This window comes from Botryllus schlosseri, chromosome 1 (genome assembly GCF_051294905.1).
Source record: "Botryllus schlosseri isolate E-star chromosome 1, Bs_hap1, whole genome shotgun sequence".
Classification (NCBI taxonomy): domain Eukaryota; kingdom Metazoa; phylum Chordata; class Ascidiacea; order Stolidobranchia; family Styelidae; genus Botryllus; species Botryllus schlosseri.
This window is the reverse complement of record NC_137236.1, coordinates 16,180,211-16,194,614: the sequence shown is the minus strand read 5'-3', so window position 1 is coordinate 16,194,614 and position 14,404 is coordinate 16,180,211. Positions and strand designations below refer to the sequence as shown.

The 14,404-nt window shown below is 40.2% G+C and overlaps 1 protein-coding gene across 3 annotated transcripts in view; it reads left to right on the top strand.

Annotated features, from left to right (window-relative positions):
* The first annotated feature begins 223 nt into the window (after positions 1–223).
* Positions 224–14,404, top strand: part of LOC145433694 (integrin beta-1-B-like) — a 49,930-nt gene continuing 35,749 nt past the window's right edge. The window contains exons 1-3 of one of the 3 annotated variants that reach the window (XM_080310868.1): positions 224–699; positions 5,818–5,950; positions 11,938–12,101. In XM_080310868.1, the coding sequence (XP_080166994.1) occupies positions 630–699; positions 5,818–5,950; positions 11,938–12,101 (367 nt within the window). In that variant the 5' untranslated portion in view covers positions 224–629. The remainder of the gene's footprint in view (positions 700–5,817; positions 5,951–11,937; positions 12,102–14,404) is intronic. The other 2 variants (XM_080310877.1, XM_080310887.1) reach the window with 2 other exon arrangements.

The window sequence follows — 14,404 nt, the reverse complement described above, 5'->3', positions numbered from 1 at the left end:
ATATCATTCGTAGCGCAATTTCTAAGGCAGAGCCACATGCTGGCTTGCTATGCATTGGCAGTTTGCACTGTGCAGGCAGAGGGTGTATTGAATATTGATTTCCTCCAGAGCACAGTCGTTGTTGTTTACGCGCTTCGATGGGTTGTGTCGAGTGCGCGGCTGGCGGTGCGCTTCGCAGACCAGCCAATGTCTGTGATTTGAGAAATAGAAGGATTTGTCAATGTTTTGCGACTCCCTCGGGACGTTCGATATAGCGATGTGCGGTAATTCGTTGAAGCTGTGTCTGTAACGTGATTTCGTGGCGTAATATAACTTGGTAAGCGAGACTAGACAAAAACAATCATGGGCTGAGCACAGGAAGAGAGCGATTGATTCAGCAGTTGATCATGCCGTTGAATGAAGCTTTCGATGCGGTTTAATTCACGTACATATTCTCCGCAGGAGTCACTGTGTCCATTTTTGTATGTTACAAACGTTACAGCCTGTTATGGTAATCTCCTCTGTAATTTATCAGTATTAACAATACACGTACTGTAACAACACTGTAAAGACAGCATATTCGTGGATAGAAATTGGGATATATCTCACTGCTCATTTTGAGCTCTTTACCGCTCTTCGTTTTGGAGAAGATGAAGACAATTTTACTTTTACCGATTTTCATAACACTGTGTTCCTTCGTCATATATACTTCCTCAGACCGTAAGTGTTTGCCCTTTGACATGAATAAAGATTGTCGAGTGGCTGTCAAATTCTCAGTCGCTAGTCATTTTCGAAGCTCACTTCTAATCAACAATCTGTTAGCTGATTGCACGCAAATGAAGTCACGCGCTCTCAAGCTGTGATGTCACTGATATTGCTAAGCTTTGTACTGATTTCTCCAATTATGAACTCTGTGCTAAAATTTACTCCAAAACAAACGTTGAACACTGTATTTAGCTGCTTTTAAAGCGATAACTACTGTCGAGATTACCTTTATTAATCCACCAACAGTTTCGCTCACTAAATCGCCATCTACCGCCTATGGATGCCACATTGTTTCAATTGCGCCGATAATGAATTAAGCAATATGTATGTATACAACTATAGCCTACATAATATCATTATGCACTCTTGGATTGGTTACTGTTTGCATTGTGCGAACTTCTGATTGATAAACGCATGTAGCGTGTGGAATTCGTGCTGGGCTTGTTGCTTATTGCTGTATAGAAAACTGCGTTGAGGAAATAATGGAATTATGCACATGCTTCGTTATCGTTTCCATTTCGACATTACCGCTATGGCGTCATCTCTGTTTCAAGCGCCAGAACAGAAATGCGATGTATCACGGCTTTACGTGACCTGCGTTTAGTATGTGTGGTATTCAGAATCCGTCGAGCTTTGCATAAAAATTTTCAATTCAAGCAGTTTTGAATTCATATTGGCCTTCCATAAACGGCTGTCAACTACCGGTTACCGGACGCTTTGAAAATATTTGCAAAAAAGGGCATATTGTGCTACGGTACTTCAATTTCTCGCGGTTGAACGTGAAATCGGGGTATAATAACGTAACAGAGGTGCATGGCTTGTTTAGTAACAGTAGGTTTTCATCTGAATATATACTACATATACAGCTGATTGGTTGTCAAACGTCAATTAAACGTAAAATACAATCGTTACTACGCTGTTGCAATTAGAAACCAAATCTCTCCTTTCATCACGTATATCAATTATTTCATCGATTCAAGACACTACATATTGCGATAAAATGAAAAGGAGTGGTAACAATTTTTAGTAGTATTGCAATGTGAATATGAGCCGTGCACTATGAATGAAAACTAACAAGTGACAACATAAAAGGACAAGGGATTAAAATGAAGTGGCATGTGTAGGTAGGCGAAGTAATTTATAAGTCTGATCGTAGTTCGGTAATCTCGACCTCTGGCCGACTAATCCCATGTGATAGAAATAGTGTTGGCTGTTTACGATAAGACCGACATCAAGACGGCCAATTGGGGCCAGCAATATCAGAAAATTCGCCCAAACTTCAGATAACTGCGACGGCTGGCCATCACAAACTGGATGTAACGTAACCGATGATTTTTTCGAACATTGGTTCCTATTTATTACTGCTTTGAATGAAGTGTTATATGTATTCGACAAAACACTCACATGCGCATACAATAGCATAGCACACCATAGTTGGAATCGGCCAATATATATTGGCTGCTATCCCGAACCGCTGCCAAATGGGTAACCCTGAACCAAACGATTGCTTACAGCCTGATTTATGCTCGATTCGAGAATGAAAACTAGTACAAATTCCGTATTAATTAGTCGAGTTGATATTCAATCCGATTGAACATCATAATACTCCACAAATCGAGCCCGAAACTGACTCGAGCCTGAACGTCATTCCCAACTTTGACCTTTATAGAATACAAACTATACACTTTGATGGGAGTCATGCGGGAAAGATATGCAGAAATCGTTTGAACAAATAATAAAATGTAATATAAGGTATCATAATATTGATGATACATCAAAATACGCAGACCTAAAAATGGAATGATAGAAAATGTGGCGATGCTAAATAAACATTGTACCGATTGTCATTGGCGCTACATGGGCCCTAAACATAAAACTCATGGGACATATCCCAAAAATTTCGGACACGTTCGAGTAGACATGATACAAAAGATCACTTTATTAGACACTGTGCATTAGGGCTCTTCAAAAATGACTTTTCCTCTCAAATCGTACTGGCTACTTGTTAAAATAGTTAGGTTACCTAATTTAAGCCTACACACAAAATTTGGTTCAATTCCAGCCAGTAACCGCTTTGCTACAGGAGAAGAAAGTTTCTATTTATTATATAAAAATAAATAATGAAAAATTTGAAAATTTTCTGTTCACCCCATGATAGTGTCAGGCTGTGTATAGAAACGATGTTCACGAAATTTGGTTCAATTCCAACCAGTGGAAGCGGAGTTATTGCCGTGGGAAAAATTTGGATTTGAATAAAATAGTATTTACGGTGAGCACGAATATAATAAATAAACAAAGAATCGGTCACCGTAAATACTATTTTATTCAAATCCGAATTTTTCGACTGCAATAACTCCGCTTCCACTGGTTGGAATTGAACCAAATTTGGTGAGCATCGTTTCTATAGACAGCCTAACACTTTCATGGGGTAAACAGAGAATTCACAAATTTTTTATTATTTATTTTTATATAATAAATAGAAACTTTCTTCTCCTGTAGCACAGCGGTTACTGGCTGGAATTGAACCAAATTTGTGTGTAGGCTTAAATTAGGTAACTCAACTATTTTATCAAGTAGCCAGTACGATTTGAAAAAATAAGTCATTTTTGAAGAGCCCTACTGTGCATATTTTCCGGAAGACCTTGAATGCACCACTGGACTGAATTAAACGTGTACTCGAAAATCACAGCATGTAGTTGCTGTAATTTCTATTCTTCATTTTCAATCATCTTTATCTCTGCCACTCTTGCCAATTCTTCATCTACCGCAATTCTGTAATCTGACCTCTTCATGTATTGCAGAGGAATAACAATTGACTGAGTTACGGAAATTACGAATAAAATCACTTCAATCTCGCCATTTTCCTTTAGGGGCAGGCTGCTCCCTGGATTGTGTGTGTATTTACCAGTTTTGATGTGAATAAAGAATATGATAATAATAAGTAGACAGTCAGAAAGATGAAGATTCTCGTCAAATTGCCCAAATATCTGGTTGAAATCTGCAAATCGGTTTCTCTGAATACAGATCAATGCTCAATTGCTCATCTCTATCGTACAGTAGCATGGTATACCGAAAGTGAACGGATCACGGTTGTCATCATAGATTCGGTATCTCGATACGAACCAGTGTTAGATAAAATCAAAATCCCTATGCAATACGACTTCTGTCGCTATCCGCTCGTAAATAAAATCTGATTCCGAAAAAAAATCCATTCATTAGGAACATAACGAACTGCGGTCTGGGAAGTTCCCTAATTACGCCTTGTCAAGATATGGGAATTTGCTATTAGACATTCTTCGAAGGTGCCCTGCTGTGCTGAAGCGCGATAAGATCGCTCTAAATCAGGTCATCCTCATTTCGCAGTATGAAAATTCCACCTACATTTCACGCAAAAGCGCTTTTCAATCCTTGAATATTTCGAATGCAATACAGTGCCGGTAATACTTGCCTGGACTCTTGTACTATTGGTTTTCAAACCACTGATTCAATGCGTTTGAGAACCACTGATATAGACACTATAGTATTGAATAGCATATTCACATTGAAATGAACCCGAATATTTTCGGCTGACTATCGTCAGGGGTAATCGTCAGCTACTAGCAGAGAATTGGAAAGAACATTGTATATCAACAATCCTATGACGAAATATGAAAGCACCGTCATGAAATTTCGAAAAATCTCTTCGCCCGGACGAGGTCATATTTTGTGATACGATTGTTGATATACAATGTCTTCTTTCCAATTCACTACTAGTTGCTGACGATTACCACCCTGACGAATGTGAGCCGAAAATATTCGGTTTCATTTCATTATTAATATGCTATTCAATTGTATATTGAAGCTCTGTACCTCCAACAAGCTCTTCATACACGAGGGGTGGGCAAGCGTTTGAGCTCGCGGGCTGCATTCGACATCTGAAACCATCTGCGGGCCGCCCTATATAGAATAGTGATTATGAACCAAAACTCAATATTGTTATTTAATTATATAGCGAGGACATCGAGATAATGCGCTTATTTAGAACAAACCAAACATTGCTTTGATGATATCGTACACGTGTCAGTGACAGTGGCGAGATTTCATAGACTGGTCTACCTCAATAACCAATTTGGCAAAACTTTAAGATGAAACTCGGTTGTCCCGATTCTTGGAACAGGATTGAAATTTAAATCCGTGAGCAGTGATCTGTTCTTAGATTTACTAGTTACACTTTTCGTTCAGTTCCCGGACACACAATGCTGACAGCATCATTAACCACATTAGCTGCAAACACGCTTCTACTAAGTGTAGATAAAAATAATAATAATAATATAAATACTTGAATTCTACGCATACAGAGAACGAATATACCTAAGACACGCGCGAATCGTTTTTTTAAAAGTCACATCACCCAAATAATTAAAACTGGATTGGCCAATCTGAAATCACACTCGTGATCCGAATTAGGTCAATGTCGTTTAGGATTTCTGTGATGTTCATCAGTTGAAACCTTTGAAACTGTGTGGGCCTCGAGATCGGGTTGTCGCGCCAGAAATCGAACGTAAAAAATAAAATACGTAGTATTTACCTTAGAACAGTAGTTCTCAAACTTTTCAAGACACGCCCCCTCCACTCTTATGATGGTGAAAGATTCCGCGCCCCCTTCATCGTCATATCACAAAACGCAACCACGATGCCGGCAAACCTAACGGATAGTTTGATGACAGGGAAGGTTACGACTGTTGATGTGAGATTTTTAAATGTGGAATTCAGATTAAATACAGAGCACTAATTTAATTTTGAATTGGATGTAAACCGTGCCGAGCGCGAGAAAAATGTACAGTCGAGCTCAGCTTTGCGCCCCCCCCCTTTAGACGCTTTCATGCCCCCAAGAGGGGGGGAGCGAGCTCCCTAGTTTGAGAATCACTGCCTTAGAATTATCATGGTGAACTACACTAAGAAAAAGTTTAATCAAATCCATGCATTTTTAATTAGTTTCTTTAGACTCTCATGGGCCGCATGCGATCCGCAGTTTGCCCACCCCTGTCATGGACAGCAGTGTAATTTTGAGCAATTCCATTTCTATTTATCTAGCTGCCGTCGACGCCTTATGTGAGGACGTGCAAATTCAATCGTGCGACGCGTGTATACAAGCACATCCACAATGCGCCTGGTGTTTAGAAAGTCGACAAGAAAACGACAACATCAAAAGATGCCGATCGTACGAGTGAGTAGCACATTTTCTATTTGTTATCGGCAATCGTAGGGCAATCAAGTGTGTTTCGCGTCAATGGCATTGTGAACCAAAGCCTTGGGAAATGTAAACTTATTGTAAAGTGTGACGTGACATATCTCCGTCCTTCGTGTTTTTTGCGGCATACCCATGAGTGCGTGTTGTGCATAGGTCTTTGGTATGACCCGACCGGGGATTGAACCCACGACCTACCGATCAAGAAGCCGGGTGCTCTACCAGTGCGTTATCTTGTCGGCCATTGCATTAATGTGCAAGACCCCAATTGCGAATTGATATTGGGGCTCACCAGTGCCGGGAAAATCGAGTATGAGTGATTCGATTTATATTCGAATATTTCGCTATGTGTAGAGTTACTGGAGTATCACTTGTTATGATGTTATAACAGCGTGGATGATTTGATAGTTTAAATAATCACCTTTTACCGACTAACACGAAAATAATCCCAGCTCTCTCCTCTTCCGTGGTCGGATGTGACTTCCTATCATGCGAATCATAATAGTTACTAATGCCAATCGATATGATCGCATATCATGCTTACCATATGATCGCAGTCGAGTGACGCTATGCCTAGTCAATTGTGTGCGTTAGCATTTTGTATTGATTGTGATTGCGATTGTCTGTTGGAATACAATAAGCCTGAGAATGCTGTGGCTCACCAAACAAGGACTGCATTGATGACGAATTGACTGTTGAGCAAGGACTATTGTCCATTTACCACTGAATTCAAATACATGCGCATGCGCATCACGCGGGATTCACTGTGTGTGGGGCCAACTGGCCATGGTCGGCGTAGTCCATTAATATCATAGTTTCATCATCAATATTTGATTTTATCATCGCATTTCGCAGTATTGAAATTTCGTTTTAGTTGGGCACAACATTTTGTGTACAGACACTCTGTAGTCTGTACGAACCGAGATTCGAGACCTAGATATGTGATATTCAATGTTCATACAACGATGAAATTATATCAGATCATATTATTCCATTGTGATGCGTGATGCCCTGCCCATCCGATGTCGTCATCGAATACTTTTCCTACCGTATGTTTGCCAATACGCAATGCTTGCAGATGTAGTATCAGAACTATTGATAGACATCCAAACCGAGGGTTGTGCTGTGGAGTGGGGCCAATTGCTCGTAGATAGGGCTGGTCAAAATCGAGTATCTGAGCGTTTTGATTCTGAATCATGCATCACACTTCGAGTCGTTTCGAGTATTCTAGTATCACGCATTATGACGACACAACAGAATGCCCTATGTCAGAGTTAAAATATGAACCTTTAATACCACCACAAAGAACATGCATGTTTTCCGTCGCTTCTAAGATACCTTGGTACTTATTCGACCATACCGATTTCATTGCACTTCTTGACAATGTTGTGGGATGATCATGACTTCGTAAATGTGTTATTTCCTGTAATGATCGTACGTTACGATCAAGGTTTCAAGGCTTCCTCAGAGTGGAAAATAGAATCAAAACCATAATTGTCGTCAGTAAATTAACTTTCGGTTGCAAGGAGCGTGTAATTTCAGTACTCGAAAAAAATCGTCTTTTACTACTTGACTCGAATACATTAAAATTAATACTCGATTCAGATTCGAGTAGTCGAATCATTGTGCCCAGCCCTACTCGTAACTCTCGGTATGCAATCGTTGGTGATTCGGGTTGAAAAACCTGAATCCGGCTAGGTTTCCCTTGCACGGTATCTGCTAAATTCCACCTGATTCAGCCACAAATTGACCCCATTCATTTTGATATCGCATCGTTATGCGTGATTTAATCTAGCTTATCTAGGTTACTGCAAGGCATAGTCCCTTTCACGCCACCATCCCGAATTTGACTGTCGAGTTCATAGGAAAGTATTAAAAAATGCGACTTTCCCGTTTACTAGATTTCATTATATTGTCAATCTTCGCTTAATTGTACCGGCGAATTTCATCGAATTTCGTGGAAAAAGCTAGCTATCACATATTGCTGGTCTTGCAAACGAGTTTTAGGTTACTTTGAAACAATCTGGAACAACACTTTGTGACGTACGACAAGTCGAATGTGGGACATGAACTCTATGACACGCTATAAAACGTTCTAAATTACGTTCCAAATGCAGAATCAGTGTACGATTTGGTGTACAGCATTGTTTTGCCAATTAATAGATCTCTTCAACCTCTTGCTACTAAGAATAGAATTGAAACTTGAAACATTTATGGCAGACCGGTCTAGAAATTGATGCGGACCGGCAAATGAGACCCACTGGTATTACCTATCTGGATTTTATGACGTCATAATTGACTAGTCTGGATGTCATCCACAGATCGAAAGCGAAATACCTGTAGTTTTCGTCTAGGTGTATTATAGAGACAGCTGACAGTGTCGGCATACTTCACAGTTCGGAAGAACCCGAGCCCATTTTCACGTCACAATATCAAAAGGCAGTGTGGCACGTGTGGAGAATATCCCAGCGACCTGCAAAATGTCATTTTCGCTTTTCGGCACGCGCCAGCGCAGCAAGACCGTTCCGATTTTCAGTCTTGATTACGACACATCTCGTGAAAAGTCGTGTTCAGATATTAAAGGTCTCGAAAATACGTCTTGATCAATACCTATACGCAGGCGTCTGTATTATTCACAAACATCGCGAACCTGCTGCCAAATTCTAGGAAGCTATCGCAACGCACCAGGTCGCTGCGATGACGAATCGTTTTACGGCGGTTGAGTATTCACTGAAATGAAATTCGTTGCTAGATATTGCGACTGCGATTAACAATGATGTTTCATCGCAAGAATCTAAATCAAGTTACAAAAACACGCGTCAGAGAGAGGCATAGTGCATGAAATAGTTGTATTACCCAGAAACCATGATGCGTATTCAACAATTGCATCGAATTGCATCAATTGTATCTAAAATCGCTGTCTAAAATCATGCACCATCCTTCGACAAATCTAGAACTTATATTGTTAAGTTTGCTGCTGAGGCGAAGTCGGGTTTATATCTTATATTGCCTGTCGGTCGATACTAATTTAGTAATATCTGCATAATTGAGATGTCTGTTTCAGCGGGTCTTCGTGGGTCTTGCAATATATGTCTGGCCTAATCATTAATCAATGACAACAACGCATGTTTAAATCCGTGTTGGTTGGTAGCATCTGCATTGCCCGTGCTGTGAATATATTGTACATTTGACGGCGTCCAAGCGTGGGAATCCGCTGTACAGATTTGGGCTTCCGGTGAATACGACGCTCAAAATGAGCAAGAATTTGCATGTAATGTAACGGCGGCGTTAGTGTAATATGAGCAATTGTGCATGTGCTGTGCAAGGATAATCCGAGAATTATCAACGAAAAACTCCAATAACTCCGCTTCTACTGGTTGGAATTGAGTCAAATTTGTTTTGCATCGTCTCTGAAGACAGCTCAACAATTTCATGGGGCTGACAATTTAATCACTGAATGACTGGAATCCAGAAAAATAAGTTATTTTTGAACAGCCCTATGTGCAGTTTGCGCACTTAGGCAGTGTGCGCTCTTTAGTCACTAGTCTGTGTACACTGTGCACTGTGCAGTGCATAAATACAGATATGTATTAACAAGCCAATGTCATGCATGCTGTGATCATCGTGTTTATATACACTTCGTCAGTAAGTAATGATTTAGTGATATCCTGTTGGTTATGTGGTGGTATAGTGGTACAGTCATGAACCACATCCTATATCGTATAAAGTTTTGATCATTATTTCACGTTCTAGGTCAGGGGCTCTCAGCCCTGTCTTGGCCGTGGCCCATTTTCCGGTTTGAAAATATGCTGTGGCCCACCTCTAATCTTGAAGTCATATTTTCTCCTTATTTACTGATGAAATTAAAGTATAAACACGCCGGGGCATGAAGCGCGACGAAAATTTTCAAGTTGAATGAATGTCTTCCAACAAATTACCAACGAAATAATCTTCCAGCTCCCTCAATTGGGGGTTTGGGTGCGGCAGTTACGGCTCTGGTAGATCATATGCTAAAACTTCTGAGTATTTTATGATCGTCCGCTGCTCCATTCGCTTCGCGAAACACAATTATCGAATTCCCGCATACACTGTGTGATTGATATTTTAGTTCCACTATTCAGGGTAATAGTTAAATCATTCTGGGCCAGCTCCAAACAATTCATTGGTGAATAAGATACTACAGAGGAATGGAGGAAGATTTTCTTATTATGCATGCTGTATGCGTACCATGTACTACATTGTATGTCACGTACTGAACTAACTAAAGTTGCGATGTCGGAATATTCAATCCAGTGATACTATCAATTTACAGGCATGACATTTTAAACCGACTCCAAATATTAATGCGCTCCACTGAATCCTCAATCTATTACTATTCGTTGCGGTGATGCAGTATACCTCCACCAGAAGTTGCTAATAATTTGTAATTATGGCCGTTTTTGACTTACAATTATACGACAGTAAATCTATAGATCAATTACACTTCATTCCGAGTTTATTACACACCCCTTTCAACGGCATACGACATTATGACACTACCGGAATACTTGGTTACTTCAGCATCACCTTCCAGCAGGTATTATATACGCAAAATTATTTTAGTTGCTGTTAGCCATAGGTAGTAATAGGCAGTAGAAAAAGACGTCGTTTCTGCCTCCTATTTTCGACTTGAAATGCTGACTCCATACGTACCACTACGTCTCATCAGAGTCGGATGAAAAGCTTAATGTAGCCTACGTATAACCACCCATTACGAACTTATTTTTTAGCGATTCACACAACAAATATTACTAAACTTACGGTACGTTATTTCTAAAATTTTCCAAATTGCTCCGTGGCCCACCTCAAATGCTCTTGTGGCCCACCCTTTGAGAACCCCTGTTCTAGGTAGTGCTGTAGATTGGAATTTAATGTTTTATTTAGATATCAGTCTTTTTACATAGGATTGCCAAAACCGACCATGCTGTTACTCATTAGAAGTATAATTTGATGTACGGTACCGAAAACTGATGTTGATATGTATTATTTTTCGAGTGCATGTACAGTGTACACCATGGACATAATCCAGTGCACGGACACAATCCATATCTAAACCAGCTAAAATAACTCTGGGTAAAATTTTTAATATCATAATATGGCTTTACAAATATTCTAGTTCGAGTGCCCATGTTTAAACGGTATTTTAGGCATACTTCGCTTGACGTATGTCCATTGTCCATAGCACCACCCATATCAATCAAATTATAATAGTATGGACGGGCAAAACGTCACCACATAGATCAAATGTCGAAGGTATTTCTAGCAGGTTTTCAATCTATATTGATTATATTCCACTGAAGAAATTTGTACGTTGAAACATGTTCGATTTCGCTCAACCTAAAGCATGATTAACTATTGTTACAATAATCGGAACACACACAGAGAGAGAGAGATTTATTGATTTGTCCAACCGTAAAGAAAACAACATTGGCACATGAAACACATCATTCATTCATTCATTATTCATAATCATTTTATGTGAGTTTCGAGGCTAATTCTGAATAAATATGAGTTTCGAATCAATTATCAAGTATCGGGATTGACCGCGGGCCTCATTCTTTATCGAATCCGCATGGGATGTGTCGTACGAACTTCTAAGAACGATGAACCGGCCGTGTTAGAAGTCGGCAGCTCTGGAATCATAACTAAGGTGTAAATTGTCCTCGATCAAAACACCAACAATACTAAAACGGCAGCAAGACAGCATCAAGTTCATTTCGATGAGCGTAAAGGAAGGAAACAGTATTTATATTATTGACAGTCAGTTCAGCTATGAGGTACTTCGGAAATACTTACGGAAGGCTTAGTATTCTTTGCACATAGCTGGTGGATGAATAACACTAATTCAGTTGCTATAGCGACTGCACGCTACTGCCCTCTCGCGGATTCCTATATCATTCTCGATTTTAATGTGACATTTTTCACAGTACATTCAAAACAAAGCAGTCATGTAAGGACTTGAACGTTTCGATGGCAAATCCAAGAAGTGTGATCAGAAAGTTAAAGAATTTACCACTATCGGATCCGGAAAATAAGCCTGAAACGATCATACAGCTCCAGCCGCAAAAAATTCACTTGAAGCTACGAAAAGGTACGGATGCATTGCGGTTGTGGTTGTTCTGTTGACGTGTGATACATTATAGATAACTAGCCTACGGATAGATACGCAGCACCCGTCGTTACGTTTGCTCGCTCAGAGGGAATCATTGCTCTGCAATCTGAACGCAACTAATTGCTAATCCCATCGGTGACGACCCGAGCGATCAAATTTAAAAAAGTTGATCTTATTTGAAAGCTGTTGTCGCGCTGATTCTGAAAATATACGATAAAATTTCATCAAGGCAATGGAACCACCCCGAAATAGCCTTAAAATTCTGAAAATCGGCATTGTTCTAAACATTCGCAGCCACGCAGCACACTGACCATAACAATGGCCCTTGCGTGGTTGCGATTGTTCTGAACAATGCCGATTTTCAGACTTCGAGGTGTATTTCGAGGGGGTTCCATTGCCCCGATCAGATTTTAATATGTATTTTCGGAATAAGTGCTACAGTAGCTGTCAAATAAAATCAACTTTGTTTAATTTGAGCGCTCTGGTCGTCCGCTACGGGATTAGCAATTATGTTGCTTTCAGATTACTGAGCAGTAATTTCCTTATAGCAAAAAAGCGTCACGACGGGTGTTGCGTATCTATCCATAGGTTAGTTATCTATAGATACATTGAGGATTATGGGATGGACTTTATACAGATAATATCAACAACTGTAAATCAGTAGACTTCGATATACCTATCGTGTTTTTCTATCATGACATTATGTATAGTTCAACAGTTGTATACCCTTTTCGTTTCTCAACATCACTTGCACTTGTACAGTGTAAACTGTACACTGTACAGCTTGTATCAGGCGAATTATACTCCGGTGTGACTGGAATATATTGCATGCCGATTTATGAACTCCCCATGCAATGTTACGCCGTAACGCGTTGCACCCAGACTTACGAAACTAGATATTCTAGCTGACCAATTAGACCACGGTAATTAGAGCGTAATGCGGGTAGCGTTGGGACCCCGGGAAATCCCGATCCCGGGATCTCGGGTTTTGAAGCAATCCCGATCCCGGGATTAATCGCAATGAAATCCCGGGATTTGTAAACAGCATCTACCAAGGCTTACGTAGCGTCATGTCTCTTATTTTGGTAATAAAGCAGTGTTACAAACTCGGCTGATTGTCTGAAACAATTCCCAATTATATGATAATAAAACCAACTATGGCATAAAATGAACTGCACGATCATTTCCGTCGTAGTCTACGGATCGTAGCAGTGGCTTATTCTGCATACGACGCCAAAGTCGACTAAAAAATGGTCAACTTAACGGCGGAAACCGGTTTTTGAAGCACCTACTCTACTTGGAAAAATTACCTTTTTATTTACTCAATTCTTTGGCGATCAAAGTAGTTAGGTGAATGACTTTCCCTTTTATATGTCCTATTCTTCGGATCTGTAAATATGGGGCGATAGGGTATGGGGGGCGAAAATGTGTGTCGAGGTTGATAAGGGGGCGATAAGACGAAAAAGGTTGGGAACCACTGGTATAGCACAAAGGGACTGGTAACGCATTCAAGGTCCGTACACATGATAGTAATTAAATCAACCGCATGACTCAATCGCACAAGTCAAAAAAATATCTTTCCTTTTATAAATCGCATAATTCTCGGTTCGATGAACTTCCTAGCCAGTTAACTGCTGTGGACGGGCTAGCATTTAAACAAATTGCTCCAAAGTGAGCAAATTCGTCGGGCCTTCAAGGCTGACGGCTATAACTTGCCAAGATGTCACAAACGGGTTCGGGACTTCGTGATCGAGCACAAAGGAAATCCGCAAGTGTGTGGAAGAAGAGCTTATGGCAATGTAACGGAATGATGGATATTTTTCGATCACGTTGGACAAATCAACTCCTATACTCGAAGCAGGCGGTACATGAATTTAAACGCTTAAACGCTTAAACGCTAAACGGTTCCGGGTTGCTTTCGATCGCTGCGTTTCATTCGTATTCACGGGAGCATGTTTTTGCGTCAATATTGCAAGGAATTAATGTTGTCTGTGTAGCTTGTATGTGCATTTTGCTACTTTGCCAATCCCGGGAAATCCCGGGATTGAGGAGCGAAAATCCCGGGAAATCCCGATCCCGGGATTTGAAATTTGATCCCGAAGTCCCAACCCTAAATGCGGGTAATCTAATTCTAATCTAATTTGTGAAATGTGTCCATGCTCTCATATTAATTTTACTCTAAGTTCTGGTTTTCGTGAAAAAGCAACTGTATAGTGCGAAACGTGCCCACTGACATACATTAATCGGGTACCAAATAAAACGATGCAGACTGGATTTGGTAG